This window comes from Prorops nasuta, unplaced genomic scaffold (assembly GCF_024137725.1).
Source record: "Prorops nasuta isolate Cenicafe-Biocafe unplaced genomic scaffold, Cenicafe_Pnas_1.2 PNAS00008, whole genome shotgun sequence".
NCBI classification, from domain to species: domain Eukaryota; kingdom Metazoa; phylum Arthropoda; class Insecta; order Hymenoptera; family Bethylidae; genus Prorops; species Prorops nasuta.
This window is the reverse complement of record NW_027116805.1, coordinates 2,691,713-2,709,956: the sequence shown is the minus strand read 5'-3', so window position 1 is coordinate 2,709,956 and position 18,244 is coordinate 2,691,713. Positions and strand designations below refer to the sequence as shown.

At 38.3% G+C, this 18,244-nt stretch overlaps 1 protein-coding gene across 2 annotated transcripts in view; it reads left to right on the top strand.

The window, feature by feature from the left end:
• Positions 1–17,263, top strand: part of LOC136775675 (leucine-rich repeat-containing protein 24-like) — a 178,154-nt gene extending 160,891 nt beyond the window's left edge. For both annotated transcript variants that reach the window (XM_066730653.1, XM_066730652.1), the window contains 2 exons: positions 8,390–9,593; positions 10,225–17,263. In XM_066730653.1, coding sequence (XP_066586750.1) covers positions 8,623–9,593; positions 10,225–11,551 — 2,298 coding nt within the window. In that variant the 5' untranslated portion in view covers positions 8,390–8,622 and the 3' untranslated portion in view covers positions 11,552–17,263. The remainder of the gene's footprint in view (positions 1–8,389; positions 9,594–10,224) is intronic.
• The last annotated feature ends 981 nt before the right edge of the window (positions 17,264–18,244 follow it).

Here is an 18,244-nt window from a genome sequence, read left to right as displayed (position 1 = left end):
AGGCACGAGAAAAATGAATAACGACCAGCAGACCCAGCCGAACTGGGATGGTAAAATCCCTTCCTGTTAGTCTTACTATCCTCTTCTTTTCAAAGAATTTTTCGCAAGGACACAGAATATCCCGAAGTGTCTCCATTCACTTGCCAATAACCTTTTCAGCCTTTTCTTCTCTCACCCCCACCCCCTCCCCCTCTTTACATTCTCGGTCCGTCTATCTCTCTTCCCACGTTTATTTCTCCTTTTTATCCTTCTGCGAGACCGAGCCGTTCGTATTCATTATGCCGTGTTCCTTTCCCTGCCCAACCCTCCTTTCTCTACCATCGTACATTTTTGCGAGGAAAAAAACTGCAGCGGAAGAGCCGGACCGCGCAAAAATTATTCCTGTCTAGGAAGTTTCGCTCTCTGTCCATTATGTCACTCTGTAAACAAGTAGGACGGAAAATGAAACCGTGGAGAAATAGTTAATGTAGTTACTCAACGGAGAATGGAGTATAACTGTCGCAAAAATTTTTGAGATTTGTCAAGAGAACCTTAAAAGGATTATTAATAATGCAGAAACAGCTTGATGTGTATGGCGCTTACTTGAAATACTTTTTAAAAGAGGTTTCTGAATTTCCCCCAGCCATTCCTTATTCACCATAAAACCTAGTGCTGGGGTGTGAAGTACGTATTATGTAAATATTTAAAGATTAGAAAGTATCTCTGATTTTTTAAAAATAATTTCAGCAATTTAAATTTTTTCAAATTTTTGTAAACGTGACAAATAATTTTAAGGATTCTGTTTGATGTAACAAAAATTCTGGGAATTGTTTCTGTAAAAATACCGTAAAATATTATACTGATAAATTTCTAATTTTATTGACTAACTGAATGTAATTTTAAACGAAATAGTATAATTAATTTTAAACAAACTATAAATATAAATCATAATAAACCATTTCTTTACGCGATGGTCAAATAGCTCTAAAATAAATTATATAACCTTTATTAGTTCACTGGATCAATTGGATAATATTATAATAATATAAAATTATTTTCATGGAATTCGTCTAGTTTCTTCTTCGTCCAGCATGTGCTGCTTTCTCAAAAGACGCTAAGAGAAAAAATGTTTACCTTCGTTCGATTAAAAATGGAAAGATAAACAATTTTGCGAGCCTTCTGTAATTTCTAACATAGCGACTACGGTTATGTACAATAAGGACGATTTGCTGCCTCAGTAATATTTATCTTCGGTGCTTATCATGGACCCAGGCACGTGACTCGGAAATTATGAAATTTAATATCTGCATTTTTTTCCACAGCTCTCAGGCCCCACTCCATACACCTTTTATCGGCTACATTCCTTTTCTCAACTTTCCCATAATTCTCTCTCGAAAGTTTCTTGTAAATTACCTTCTTATCAACAGTTTTCCTCAATTTTTCAATATTTTTCGCTTCTCGGTATTCTTTCTTGAACAAAAAGAAAATGAAAAGTAATCTTTGCTTTTTATACGCTTTGGTGACGAGTGGCTGTAGTATAAGTAGTACGAATCTGATTATAGTGAGTCATAGCGGTGAGATCAGTCACTATTACCGGCCTACCCTACCGTCGCGCGTCGATGGAGCGGTTAAAATTCCGGCAGGAAGCGCGAAGATGAAATTTTCGGGATCAGTTCTTCGGGGACAAATAGTCAGCGAGTCGTAAGACTTCAGGAAAAGTTTCTTGGGATTGGAAGGTTCGAGACTAAAATGGCCAAGTGGCAAAGAGGGAGGGAATTGAATTAAAGGACCTTCCTCTCCTTCCCCGCCAGTTTTCAGATTCCCTCTATATCCGAACAGCCTCCACAACCGTCAACTTTATCCTAGCTCCACGAGTGTGTTTAGTTAATGTAGAAAACGTGCTTCATTTACTCCCTTTAGCGAGCCGGCAATTCCACTTGTTTAATATGCAAACCGATCTTGCCTCGAACTTTGGATGACTCGATGAGATTATTCCGACACCTTCGTCTCGTAACTGCTATCCCCTCTCCAACAATCCTCAACACCAACCACCCTCGTTCTCTTTTCGCAATGTTCGATTTTTCCATTTCCAACAGCGAACACGCGCTCCATCAAAAGTCTCCCAACCTTCTGTTTATCCCGTCTCCTCGAGCACCTATATATATTTACATCCTCATTTCCAGTCTTTCAACCTTTGAACCTTGCCCCATTCCATTCCGCCTCCTCCTCTTCCCTACTTGTGCCCTTCGACTTTTTCAAATCTTCCCTTCTTCACCCCGGCTTCCAGAATCTAAAGTACTTATTGTTTTTATATTTCTTTTCATTTATTTTTTATTTATATTTCCATTTCCCAAATCAGAATTTACGAAAATTCTATATAGCAATTTTTGTTACACTCATGCTCATGATTCCTACATCATTAGTTTTATTTATTCCTGTCTCTCTCAATTCGTAATTTAATAGTAATACATTTTTCATATTGTACGCCTAACAGTTCATTATGTATAATTTTTATCTATTACCGCGAAGCTTGCAAACACAAAAATGCAATGTGACATTTTTTTACGCTTGATATTTCTAGAATCTCATTTCGGTTTTTTATTTGTAAGCACAAAAGTTCAATTTTGTCATTTTGACATTTTCGTTTTTCCTGTGTCTGTCGGTATCTTCATCCACTTCCGTCATCTTATAGAAACTGTCAGGGTGGCTTATACCTTATAAAAGTTTCATTACAGTTTTCAATATCTCTATCCACCATATACCTGAAGCTCATCTTTTTAAGAGCATTACTGAATCTAATTATTTTCTATTAAGAAATAATCTAGTAGATATTATACCTCTCTACTTTTCATTTCAACTTAAACCACAGTCTGTATATGTATATTCATATTTTTTTCACTCTCCAAAAGATTTTAAAAATTCTTTAATAACAATATTAATAACAATTTGATTCTTGATTTTATTATTAAAATTCATTTGGCCTTTTTAAACTACATATTATCTATGTATTTTCTTGCAGAATTATATGTAAATCAAATCACCTTTATACAGAAATAATAAACGATACGGCTGTTTGCTGAAACCTCCATTTCGACAGTATGTACCAGACTCTTGCTATATAAGAATCTTACTTGATTTTTCCATTTTCAACGGTGCCACTCGCTACTCGTCAGATGGTACAGACATTTTGGCAATATTCTTCTATATTAAACCTTTTATTTCATTCTTCGTCTAGTTTAAATAAAGTATTATACTGGCATCAATTCGTAAAATACATAAACATTGATAAGCTGATAAATAAATTAAAATAGATTAACGAATATTCCTGCTGTTAATCCTTCGCGATCGAAACTAACCAAATGTCGTGATTATTGGAACGTGTAAGCTAACGATTTATTTTAATATAATAAAACTTTTTGAACAATTTTCGAGGAACGTTTACATTATACTTACAACTTATCCATCTGTAACTATAATCTGCGAAAGGTTAAAAAATGTTCCATGGTGGAGCATGAATAACGAATGACGATTCGTTGAAGGAAAATTCCTTGGGCTATAAAACTAATGAAGATGAGTGACTAGCATTGATCCACTTTGATCAGGTCTTTCACTTAAAGAGCTTATCCTGCATCTCGATCTATCAGGATCCGGCATTTTCATTGAATCTATTGCGTGCTTCATTCCCACGACCAAGGAGGCCCGCCCCTATTGGCTCTTCTCGAACGTCACGATTCACCCATACCGATGAACCCTTCAGAGATTAATCCGACGTTAACTTTTACAGCGGCCGGTACCGATTTTACGCGGTTTCTGTCGTAAAAACAAGATTGCTTCAAGATTTTCCAGTAAGAGCCAACGCGCAACTTAATGGAAGCAATCTCTGGCGAGCAATTACAGCTTCTAGCTCGTGTTATCTTTGCTACCGCAGAGATTTACACTTGCCAGTTGACGAAACGAAGGAGGAAATAACGAAAACAACGCTAGAAATTAGACATTCGCCGAAAGCTTATATTAGCCTTTTTTAATTAAAACCCCCATTCCACCTTTGTCCATTTACATCTCTATCACCGAGAGAGCCTCGTGTCTTTGTCCACTTTATATTTTTATCTTCATGTAGATACATATGTGCGCTATACTCCAGAAAAAGAGACTCGGTCGCTTTATTTCCTCGCTTAAATTAAATATCACCATTCCACAAATCAGTCGAGGCTTCTGGGAAGAAGCGATTCCCTGTATTTGGCAATAGTCCAAAGTTCCTGAAACATTCTTCAAGTTTCAACAGATTATTTTGCAAAAAGAAACCTATAAATTGCATTTCGCATGTTTTTCCAATGAGAGGATCGTATAAATAAAACCTGGATCACGAAAATGACTCATTCATTACAATTAGCAAAAATATCACGCAAGTCAAATATTGTTCGAGTACTCGCTTATCGCGTACAAACGGTAGAAATTTGTTTTCAACCGGATTAGCCTCGAAACCATAAAGAAAATCCGGCTTTACCTTTACTAAAAAAACTAATGGAAAATATGAACTGCAAAAAAGCGGTTTAAAATCAAATAATCAAGCAGAGTTGGACGAGTCCTACAAAGAATATCTGTAGAATTGTTGAAAATATTTTAATGCAAAGATTGAAGAGGGGAAAAAATAAAAGGAGGATTTATTCGCGGAATTTTTTGAAGCGCGAGTGAAGCAGATCAGTTGTGGAAACCAAACGATGAGGATGATAATTCGTGAATGCGGGAAATTTTTGGTCGAGGAGATGCTGGGATGCAGCTTCACGGGTATCAATATGCTAATTATTAGCTAAGCTGTTATGAGAAAGGGGTAGTGAAGTATAGGAGGTAAAGCTGGGGGCCAGAAAAGATTAAAGGAGTTAAGCAAATTGGGAACTGACTATAGAGACTGCTCGATTTCGCTAGTTTTCCAGCTCGGGTCGATGAAAGGACTCCTGTGCTCTCTGCTTCTCGGCCAATCTTGGTGGCATTGTGCGCAGCGAATGAATAATTAGGTCCCGAAATCAGCTACCCAGTCTGTCTTTAGATTATTCAAAAGAAACTCACATGGGAGAAAAATCTATAAGCCACAAAATTAAAATCAAGATTGCTTTAACCCTACCTAAACTATAATATTCAAAGAATAAGCTTGACAGAAGGTATAGAAATTTAATATTAAAATTTCTTCATTTTCAGCTCTTTTACCATAGATTTTTTATTAAATTCAGAGAGATACATTAACTATAAAGTATAATTATAATAAATTCAATCCTTTGACAATCGTTGAAACGTAACAATTTGGTATTAATTGTTATCAATTCTGTTTAATAATAATTGTTGTAACACACAAACACACGTTTACGTTAAAACTAGTTATTTCTTTTTTTTATTCAAGTTTTGGATACGATAAGCAATAATGTATTGCTAATATATAAAATTTAATTGAAACGTTCTAATTCTTAATGTTTATTCAACTTATTGTTATTACTGATAAATAAATATTGATGTTTTTTTTAGTACAAATAATGTGCAGCGCTATACGTGAAATCAAATTTCACAATTTGGTGTTATTTGAATTTCATTTGACCGTCTCTACTAACGTTTCGTATTGTTTTTCATGATTAATTGGGATTTGGGAATAACGTGAGCAGTGCACCAATAATTACGATGAATGTCATTTAATTATCGCCTGATGCAATGTGAAACAGATTCAAGATCCCTATCTACACCGTTTCTTCAAAACGATTTAAATTTAGCTATTTATCATGGCTGACACTTCGAAATTTGAGCCTGACCATCCTATGCACAGACGATATGATATTTATCTTTTAATCCGAATGCGGCATATCGACTGATTTCATAAACGCTATTATATCTGATTCAGTTTAGTGGCTAGCCAATTATTGATAGCTAGTTGGTATTATTGGCCCAATAAGTAGCTGTGATGAAAATATGATTCTTCATCAAATGCAATAATAGCCTTAACTATAAGCTCGATAATTTAATACCAATACTATTGTTATTAAATTTTACACCCTTCAAACGAATGACACAAACTCCTGTCTAAAAGGATTTACTTTAATTGCACTTAAAAAATAATTTTATAATAATAACCAGAAACAACGTCCAACGTCACCACTTGTCAGTGTAAATTTTAACCATAAAACGAAATCACGTTTAATTTACTGTAGGTGTTGAAAATGATTTTAAACTATTTTTGCCCTGCTTGAACATTATGTTTCGATGGAAATGCAATAATTGGTGATTGTGAACATTTTGTTTATACCCGATTTGAGGATACAGAATTAATGGGCTATTGGAAAAATGTGTTTGGCATTTTGCGTTTATGTGCGTGGATTTTAAACAGTATCATATAGGATAATGAACATATTTTTCAAGTGAGGGTAATATCTTACTTGCTCTAGCAAAATATGACGCCGAAAACAATACTCCCAGCTGGCTGGTTTCAAAATGCAATTACAGATATGTTATCCATTCAAAGATTCAGAGTTTTTATGGGTTTTATTCTAATGTCCTCAAAAGTTTGAGTAGAAGAATAATAACAAAAATAATGTTGATACTCTACTTCCAAAGTCTCGACTGCAATCGTGTTTTCATCGTAAGTTCTTCATTTAAGTTATTGATTTTTCAAAAAACTTGTTAGAGAATCGGATGAGATATTAGACTAGAAATTTTTCATTTATATCGTTTAGTCTTTTCATTTTAAACTTTTTCTTTCGGCACTTCTTTTCTAATTTTTAAGTTTATACCAAGATTCAATATTTCTTCCGTAATACGCGCTGCTTTTATATCGCAGCTATTTTTTATTAATTAAACTTTTCGCATAATTCTTATATACAACTTTTTTATGATTTTGTTATTTCTAATATTTTACGGTAGTCAGTGGTAATCGCAGCTCAATAATTAATTACTTACCAGTAGCCTGAATATAATAAATTTCAGTTTCGAGGGATGTAGTGTAACGCATGTAGTATACGGTTATACAGTAGTCCACGTTCACATAGACGTACTGAAGAGAATATCAGGTTATTGGAATATCGAGTACGATCGGCATGCAAATCCGCAGTATCTCTCGTGTCTTTATCCGGCACAGCTTTGAATGAGTTTCCCATCATGGAATTTCAAGGGGGCTTGACGGTCCGAAGGTGCTCCATAATAACTTCAGCCACCTTCAACCCCCCTTCACCCCCCACTCACAACTGATCTTTTACGATATCTATCAGTTTAATTATGCGTCACTTTTTAATTTATACGGAAATTCTCCACATACAGTTAAATATCGATTCTACCACTTTTCTCCAAAACATTTAATTAACACTAAATTCTATCCCCTCCTGCTTAAATTCGTGGAATGCCAATCGATCTGTGAAACTTATTTAAAAATTTTAATAGCAACAAAAAATTTTTTTCGAAAATATTAATGGACCTTTTTCAATATTCATTATCAGTTTAAAAGTCATTCCAGTAATACCTTCATAATTATAATAACTATAAATATTTGAATATGTACTGCCGATGAATTAAAAGAATAAGCTATATTTTAATCATGGAAAAAAAAGATTGTCGATTGAAACAATTTCTCACATAGAGTATTGTCTCGTTTTCAATCATTTTCTTCTCACGGTTGAAATTAAGAAACTTTAAATGAAAAACCAAGGAGACTTTTACTTCGGTTAGAATTTCCTATACGTGAACTACATTCCGGAAGTCTATTGTGCGTGTAACGGAATGCGAGGCGAGCTCATAGTACTGTACAGCAACTCTACAAGTTTCTTTTAGAATCGAAGGAAAAAGAATGGTTGGTTTGAAAAAGATGTTGCGTGAAAAACGAAGAGTTCCAGCAAACAATGGAGCGTCACTTTGTAAATGTGAAGAATAGCGAGAAACGACGATACTCGATTAAACTTAATTTCAGTAACAGTTTTACTTTTTATTGTCCAATTCAACACGTATTAAAAATAATGTCCTTGCCTTCGTAAAGAAAATTGTTCAACAGTAAAAATCTCAGGATATGTAGGTGATGATAGAACGAATTCTTTAGACAGAAAACAAAGGAAAAATCTTCAAATTTCTCTATAACTGTAATCATATAATAAACTTAATTATGAAATATCTTTAAAAAAGGTACTGCTATATCCACGATATTTTGCAGAATCACTTAGAGAATATTTTAAATTAAAATTTCGATTGCCTAAGTTGCAATGCGAAGAGGTAGTAAACATTTGTCGGATTTTAGAGGGCTATGAAGGGAATGGTCGTAGTACAATGGAAGCATTAAAAAAATTGCTCGATCCTTTTTGGCTCGAGCAGTTAATTATGAAATTTACACAATCCAGTTAAAAAGAAGAGGCAGGGAAAACTCCTAATAGCAATCAACCCATTACTGTTTCAGGTTGGCCGGGCTTTGAATCGTTCTTGCGTTCATTACGCTGATTGGAGAGTTGCGCATTTGCAGAGGTTCGGAGGTAACGGGCAAGAGGAACAGAGGGTCGGAGAAGGAGGGAGAAATAGAGGGAAAGAGAGAGAGAGAAGAGGAAGGTACAGAGTAGGAATATCCGCCTACGTACCGCGGATTTTCCGCGCATCAGCCAAATAGCGATAACAATTTTCGCTCGATGAAACATCATGTTGTTCAATAGAGGAGTAAGCTGGTGGAGAAGTGCATTCACCGCGCTGATACTCTCAGTGGGAATGGCGGACGGCTGTCCGAACATGTGTACCTGCAAATGGAAGGGTGGGAAGGAATGGGTGGAATGCGCTGGCCGCCAGTTGAAAGCTCTGCCCCAAGGCGCCAGGGAAGAAACGCAAGTTCTGGACCTATCCAATAATCACCTGACCACTCTGGCACCAGAAAGCTTTCACGCATTGGGTCTGGTGAATCTCCAGCGACTCTACTTAAGCAAATCTCACATAAACCGAATAGATTCGAGAGCTTTCGTTGGATTGGTGGGACTGGTAGAGCTGGACTTATCGGAGAATCTGATCGAGGAGATACCAACGGAGACGTTTGCCTCGTACCCGAACCTGATGAGGCTCATTCTCAACGGGAACCCGATCCGGAAGATACGTCGAGAGGCCTTCGGGCGTCTGGAACACTTGACAAACCTGGAGTTGAGCCAGTGCCGAGTGGAGCTCGTGGAGGAAGGTGCATTCAGCGGTCTCCTCTCCCTAGAGTGGCTCAGATTAAACGGCAATAGACTGACGCATGTACCCGATCACACATTACCCCTTGGTGGAAGTCTTCGCGGTCTCACCCTTCATAACAATCCGTGGCTATGCGACTGTAAACTAAGAAGTATGCAAACCTGGCTGAAGGAGTCGGCCCCGGCGATTCCTCAGGAGTCGGAGCCCATCTGCAGCGCCCCACCGAGACTCAGAGGCAAGCAGATCAAAGCTGTCAAAACCGTCGACTTGGCCTGTTTGCCCCAAATCAACTTGGAGAAACGTCTCGAGATCTACGAGGGCACCAATGCCACTCTTCGTTGCGATGTCCATGCTATTCCACCGGCCAAGGTCACTTGGTGGTTCAACGGTGATCCCTTTGAACCACAGAAGGAGAACGATTCGCTTTCAATAACATCCACCATGTATCCAAGGTACGTCAAAGTTTATCTTTTCCACAAGAGCCTCGAATACATCCAACGCGAATCCTCTTAACCGTTAACACTGAACACCGCTGCCAATTCACACCAACGAAAATTGCTTCCAAATCCAATGTGTATTTTACAGTAATTTATAGTACAAAAAAAATGAGAATTAATGTGAGAAGATTCGTTAATTCGCTCTGAAGTACTTATCGATATTATCAAGCCATTCAGACTTTTCTACTAGACTCGATGCTTTTCGCTTCGTCGGTATAATTTTATCAAAATATTGTACATAGCCACCAAACTCTATTTCCTCTATGGATATAAATCAATGCAGAGCGAATTACTAATTTCGTTTCCAACTTATTTGTTTCGTAAATAAACGTCGTGACATGTTTTCCAATCCTCCTTTAGAGTTTATTGCCCAACTCCCATCTTGGATAGAAAATTAAGTTTCTCCTGTGTGGAAGAAAACTCTGTTGAGCAAACAGTCTCTTGTAATATCGACAATTTCGATTGAAGAAATAGAGAAGCTTAGGAGAACCACCACACATTGATCCTTCGATTACACGCATAAACTGGACGTTTCTTTATTAATAGCTACATTAATAAATATTCTTACATGAATGTAATGTTACAGATACACGTACAAGCAGCGAGGTCTGACAAATATGACGAGTAGCTTCTACGTTTATGGAGTGGAAGCAATCGACGATGGTACCTACACCTGTGTTGCTGAAAATAGTGCTGGTTCTGCCGAAGCTAACTTGTCTCTGAGGGTTTTGTTCCGCGAAAAAATAACTGTGGAACCACCGTTCGATAACCCAGCGACTGGCTATATAGCAACGATAGCAGCTGGTGCTCTAGTGGGTACACTGTTCGCTTTGGGTTGTCTGGTCGGAAGCATTGTTTTCTGCGTGAGACGCCACAGGAGGGAGCGCAAAAGGAATTCAAAATCACTGGCATCGCAAAACAAATCCGTACTGCCCATTACGAAGGATTCCACCAGTGGACGATCATGCAGGAAAGGAAACGGAGATCTGTCTGGCGAACAGGAAGGCATCTCGTACACGGAGAGAGAGATCAATAGAGCCGTGAATGCTGACCGAAGGGAACACTGCGCCACGGGAGAGACATACGAAGGCTCTTCGATGTCCAAACATTTGACGGAACCAGATCTGATCAACGAGGTCCTCGAGAGTACCGATATGGTGTGCGGTCAGCTCCATTCTCGACTGCATTTGGCTGAGAGGCAGATCTTCGAGTACGATACAGGATACACGATGCAACCAGATCTCAGACCTCTAAACGTATCCCAAGTTAGCTACCTGGACCAAGATGGCTACCCCTTAAACTTTGGACTACCAAAGATCTCTTACACAGCCAGCACATTGCCCCGTTTACGGACCAGAATGGCGGAGGGGTCAGCAGTTGCTCCACCTGCTCGTTATTCCAGGGAAGCAGAGTTTCTCGCAAGATCCACGGGTTACGATCCAGTTTTAGGAAGAACGGACGCCAGATACACTGCCGAGGGTTATCCTTACCCAGCCCATCAGCCGATCCACCAGCCAGTTCATCCTGCGCCGCTGCAGCAGGTCCATCAACCTGTCCATCAACCTATCCATCAATCGATGCATCAGTCGGTTCATCAGCCCGTTCATCAGCCGGTTCATCAACATCCACAAACTCATCAACCTACCCTTCAAGCCATTCCGGAACCTGTGGAGTCACCGCAACTTCCGGTCTCCCCTGTTTCGCCGGTCGCAGCCTTCCCAGAGGTGCCCTTCATCCCCTCTCCGCCTGCAGCGTATCGGGGTGAAACTACCCCCTTGTCACCGAGATCCCTGCTGAGCAAAACCGCTCGCGAAGCTGCAGCAGCTGCGGCTGCCAGGGCCAACGAGGAACACCCACCCCATCACCCCGAGAGTCCTGACGAGGGCTACGTTGGGGATGCGATGGACGTGTGAAACATTCTATCCGCCAATCAGCAGCCAGATCGTGTCTGTCCGTCCGCTGATAAGCCAGTTGCTCAAACGCTTCCCGTCTACCCCAAATAAAAGTATGAACCTGGAGACCTGAACACATTCGACACATTACCCAATGCAAACCGACCTATTCTTTCAACTTCCGCTTAGTTGTAGAATCTCATCGATCCACGTTTCACACTCGATTCGACAGAATTTACAGTCTTCGCACACCGAAGAGTTCTCATCGTATGTCCACCGATCGTCTTCCCACGAAAAAGACCGTCTTCTGTCTTCCAAAGCATCTTCACGAAACTGCAGTTTTTTCATTGCCAATATCCGGGCCTAAATTCGATTCCACTTTCCACGGAAATCCTTTTCTATGATCTTTTATTAAATATTTACTTGGAAATTAAAATCGATCATTTATAGATATACAAAGAGCGTAGCTGAGTGATGGAGAAAATTTAAAGAAACTAACTGCGGATACAACGTCTCGAGGGAGTACGTTCGAGTATAATTTGAGGAGGATAATCGAAAGAGCGTTATCCAGAGGAGGATTACAGGTCAGGATTCGAAATACAAGCGTAGCTTCGGTATTCGAAGACTAGCAGAGATTGGAAGAAGGAAAATCCAAGTGCTGCTATAGACCCAGGGACGGACCGACGTATTTTCCTTTCAAAAATCGTTAAAGAGGAACGACAGTGGAAGAATCGAGAAAGAAAGGAAGAAACGATCAAGGAACACTCTTAGTCGTTACTTTATCGAAGAGTCTCCTCCTTAGGGAGGCTTACGGATCTCGCGGGACCGGCGTATCTTTGAGAAGAAAAAAACGTTTAAGAGTAAACAAGAGTGAAAGTGTCTAAAATAAAAGGTTGAAGGAACACTGGATTATAGTCGCGTTATTTTATCGACGAGTCTCATTAGGGAGGCTCACGGATCTCGCGGGATCCGCCGAGATATCTGCTCAAGCATCCCGATAACTATATTTTAGGCTTAAATTAAACTTAACTTACCACTCGGGTAAGGGTATGGATACACACATCCACGCGACCAGGCACTTCGGCGCGGCAAACTAACCTGCTGTAGTGATAATAAAGTTAACTCGGTGTCGAAGTTGGCGGAGCTGCATCGCACAGCGAGGCGATGCGCCAAACATGTACAGAAATTGTTGGCTAAGTGTACACACACATTATACACGCTGTTGAGTTTCATCGGTAAAAGTAGATATTTTTGAAATAAATCTTCGAGCCCGTGCGACGAGGGATCCTTTAGAATTGTATCTTGTAGTGCAGAGAGTGGAGTTGTGAGGTTGAATGGGATATGGAAGAAGAAAGCGTAAGGAGTGCGGCGCTTGTTTCAGGTTCGAATTAATATAAGTGATTCTCGCGCGCCAAAAGGCTCCTTCGTATTGAATTAAAATACTGACAATTAAATAATTACAGTAAATTCAGCGCAATAAGTTGACGGTGATAAGTTCACGTAGCGCTAGTAAGTATCGTATTATAATAAGAGGAACATAAATGCACCTTTGCGAGACGATAGGAGAATACAGCACTGTGCAAAGAAGCGAGAAACTAATGAGAGTGCGCCAGAAACCCACCAGAGCAGAGCTTCGGAGTCTTCTGCTGACAGCAGCACGAACCTCGAGAGAATAGCGTGATTTGTTCGAAATTATCGTGGCATGGATACGCTAGCAGATAAACTGTAAAATTTCCAGACACATGTACATGTATCGCCCAACTTATAGCGTATGATCGAAGCAGAGGACAAAAAATTCAATAGAGTCGTTTTATACCCTGTTGCATTAACGATGTCCCTGAGAATTTCCAACATTTCTTCGTCAATTAATCATTCTAACCCGCAAACCGTTGCAATAAATTCAATCCATTTCTTTTATAAGCGATCATTGCAATTTCTTATCGTGCTCTTCGTTTCGTCCATTTGCTCGAGCCAACTTTTTGCGCTAAATTCTCAGCCATTTTTATTCTCCTAGGTGGAGGTAGTAACACACGTACATAGTAGTACTGGCTGCAGTAACATTGGCAGAAATGAAATTGGAATTTTCAGAAACATCGAAGCACTCGGTTTGAACATATGTAATTTTTAAGGTTAAGTAGTTATTATTGTATACCATAGTAAGATTACTTGTAGATTCAATGGTAAGTTCGACCATGTTCTACAGGGTATAAACAGCGATCGCGATAAGAATCGCACAGATATATGTACACTACGTGTAATATGCGTTTATATCTTGGGGAGGAACGAGCATACCACCAAATTCACTTCTGAGTTTTCTATTCTCGAAAAAAAGTCTGGTTTTCATTTCTGGAATTACCAAAGAAATGCAAATTCCGCAAATGAGTCTGGTAACTTTATACAATTCTTTAAACAATTATTTTATTTATAATTATTTTTCACGCATTTAGGTAAAATATATTACTATACTTATTCTATCACATAGCACTTATCTAGGTTATATTATTTATTAGTAAGCGAACAAAAAAACGTTAAAAATCGACGAAACTTGCACCACACCAAATTATATTTTTTAAATTCACGAAAAATAAATACTTATACCGAGTGATGTGTCATTTTATGGCAAATTAACTTTTGCTCTCTTTACAATAGTAATTATTATCTTCAGTTAGAGTAAATTTATGTTTGAAGTTACAGAATTTAGTTTCTTCCGCGTAATGAATCGTACTTATTAATTATCGGGTAGAGTGAAAAAGCAGTAGCTAATCAGAGAAAATGACAAATGTTAGTGGTATAACTTTTGAACGACATTTCTAATTTAAAGTCTACGATATACCTTGTTTCCGGATTCCAAAGAGATTATCCCTCATCAACCGTGAAGTACTGAATATTAATATGCAGTGAATTTAACCGCCGATTTAACGATCCCATATAAGCGTTTTGTGTGCATGTTCAAGGAGATTATAATTACTTTGACACAATTATAAACAAAGGAATGGAAAAGAGAGAAGGGATTATCTTGGACTTATCGACGTATTTTCTCTTTGAACTACAGAGAAATACTGTGTGAATAGCCAACTGATAATAACTCATTATCCAGCTGCGCTGTAATTTAAAATTATCCCATATCTGGTTCGTATACGAAAGAATTGAAAATTAAGACTGGCGTTATTAACGAAATTGTAATAGAATAGCTATTTCGTTTTAAAAGCGAGCCATTCCGCGACACAGCAACACAAATAATTTTACTTTTCTCGAACAGGGGGAGCTTAGTAGGTTATAAGTTCATTACGCATGAAAAATGCTATTCATTTTTATCATCAACGTTTCTATCAAACTATTCAAATCCTACAAATATTTACCACTGCAATTCTAATGTTTACAGACGATTCTTCTGTCCATTTAGCAAGTAATCAGTCATGGGGTGTCGATACCGCAATGTGTAACTTGAACTTGACAACAAAGGGCCGAGAAATTTCATCGTATTATGTCCAAAAAGGGATATGAAAAAACTTGCTTGACGAGATATGTGACCCCACAGTAAGCCACGTTTTCATACATCAACCATTACTTGCTTACTTATCCTCACTCCCCCCCCCCCCCCCCCCTCTTTTCTCTCTCTTTCTTTATTATCGTTCACTTCACACTTAACCTCTTCTACTTCCCACACTACTTCACTCTTTTTTTTTACTTTCGACTAAGTAAACAACCATCACGCTTTTCCCCATTTTTGTCTGTATTTTAATTAATTTTAATCTGGATCAACACTGATAATTAAGCGATATTCTTGACATTTTACATAATCTATAATTACAGTATACGCATAGTATAATATTAGTTTCACTTAACGTACCATATTTTCATATTTTAATCCTTTCACATTTTCATGGGAGCTACAGTATCTAACTCTTTCATATCCACTGAAACAAGTGGATATACGAGTACAAAAGAATTAAATTAATATGAGAGAATAAAAGTAAAACTGCTCTCAATAGCTTTCCATTCCATGTATATCTTGCGTTTATTATTGATAATTAAAAGAGCAAGAGAGTGTGTAGCTTTAGTTATTTATACTTACCATCCAGGCAGTTCCCCTTTACGAGGCTCGATAAAAGCGAAATCTTAAAGTTATCGTCATTCGCATTAACAACCGGCCCTCGGTTGATTATTTTGCGTTTACTGGACAGTACAGCGATAGGCCTATCGTTTTATCAGAATTTAGGCTTATCCCTTTGTTTATAGCTCCGTTCGCAAAATCACTGGCCATAACTGGAAATATTATCTCGTTTCTATTTACCATCGTACCTCCAAATCACCTAGCCATAACCGTAGTCGACATCCACAGTACCATACCGAGCAATAAAAGTTTGCAAAAAATGCCCAACTCAACTTTCCACTTCACCTTACACATTCCTCCTCCACCCCCACCACCAGCCATTTTCCCTTTCTCTCGTTTTTAAATTGTAATACATTTTATTTCCATCCGCGCCTTGGCCGGATGAAATTTTCGCTTTACTCCCTATGAAAGTCAGTAGCAAAGGCTGAAAAAGATGAAGTCTGCCGCATCTTTTATTAACTTTGCTTTCGAAAGGGGCTTTGAGCGCTGACTGATACCTAGCAGAGCTCGCTAGAGACTATTGCAAAGCCTTCAAGAGGATGCGTAAAAAAAAAGCTGGAAACACGCTTACAATTAAGATTGTTTCCCGTGAATCTTTTTGCAAAGTTTTCGATTTCTCGAACGAAAACTCGGGTTTATTCGATGGTGGATGGAATTTTGCTGGTATCTGCCTTTGAAGTCTCGGGAGTCTTTGGATACGGGTGGAGGTTATGGCAAGGCGAGCGTCAGTCTGGAAAAATGTCGAAGGACGTTTTAAATATTGGCGTGGAGTATTGGAATGTGTGCTGCATTGATCGTGACGGATCGGAAAAGGACGAAAACGTGAAATGAATATAGCGAAGTTAAGGACAGAGGAGCCGAAGAGACAAAGGGGCGTATCAATTGTTGCGAGACACGATATTCCATAAATAAAATTGAACGACACAGAGGTGCCTTTCCTATCCTTGGTACAGGCAGTACAATATACCGCGTTATTATATACTATACATGTTTACTTTCCGTCTATGACTACTTCCCTCTCCATCTACGAAGTGCACAAACAATCTTCGGCTCGTATATATATATATATATATATATATATATATATATATATATATATGTATATGCCTGCTCAAATTGAAATCCGGCGAACACGGACTCCCCAGCTCGCCGCCACCCTCTTAATCCTTGCCAGCGACAAGGACGTCTTGGGTCGCGCGCGTAAACAAACGCGTGGCGCGCCTCACGATGTCGATAGTCGCTGCGCGGGTCATAACTGTTAAGTGTCAGATAATGAGAAATGTAAAAACGGAACCGAGACTCACGCAAGATTATAGGCCGGACTCGGGTTCGTACGACTCTCGCCCTCGCGTTCCCCTCCAAAACTATTACACTTACGCACTCTATTCCACCGGCATCCTATATAAACAAACACTCATACATACAAGCACTCACGCCACAGACACTATGCAATATGTGCGAGATTAAAACACTGGTGGTCCGTATACAACATTCCGAACGACTTAGCAATACAATTTGTATTAACTGTATAAGATACTGTATTCGATTCTGCACATGTCGTACGAACTTTGGATGTAGCGAAGGATTTTTCACGACTGATACAAGAAATATAAATAAAGAATAGCTTTTTTACTAACCGCTCCTTCTTCATTTCTATACCTCTGTAATCGTATCTCTCTATTTCCAAATGCGCAACCTAGTTTCCTATTATTATAATGTCTATTTAAATAATGTGGTTAACTTGTCGCAATTGCAAAATTAGCTACATTATTTAAATTATTCCTTTGTTTTTGCTTTCGCTATTTTTGATGAATTATGTTCAAAAGAATACATCTGTGATTATAATACGTATGTACAGTAATTCATTAATAATGTTATATGTGTGCAATTTTTTTACCTATACTTTGTTTATTCCATCATTTACTTACTATTAGTAATCTTAATTAGAAATTAATGTTTTTGGCTCGAATTTGATTTACGAATAGTTATTCTAAGCACCATTATTCATCGAGTATATCCTGCAACGATGAAAAGGGAGTTGGGTTAATCGGTAAAAAAATCATCATTAATGTTATTCAATTGTTATACGAAAGAATTTGATTTATTTCAAATTTAAAATATGCCGGTCGGTAGTGGTAAAAATTCACTACGAAACAACTACCTTAAATTATATAGAATATAAGGTTAATTTGATAAATTATATATAACAGTTTCGCATGCTTCGAGCAATCTTCTATCGCAAAATCCATTTTCTGGAGGAAAATTACGTAGAGCTTTTGCATTATATTGTAAGTAAAGTATGCTGCTGATAAAGCCGACAAATGAACAACAGATTATGATATCAAGGCGGGACATCACGGGGAGCACATTATTGACGCTGTGAGGACGATAAGTACGAAGGTAGGTTGTATATTTTTCCTCCTTTGCACATAAGAGACGGTAAGGACTCGCTGCATTTGTCAGATAAGCGTCGCATTATTATCTCATATTTCATACATACACACACACGCTGCCTTCATCCATACTTGTCTCGTTCATATAAAGCCGATGTAACAGTTGAAATCGGCACATTTTCAACATTGCACAATATCATCATGCAT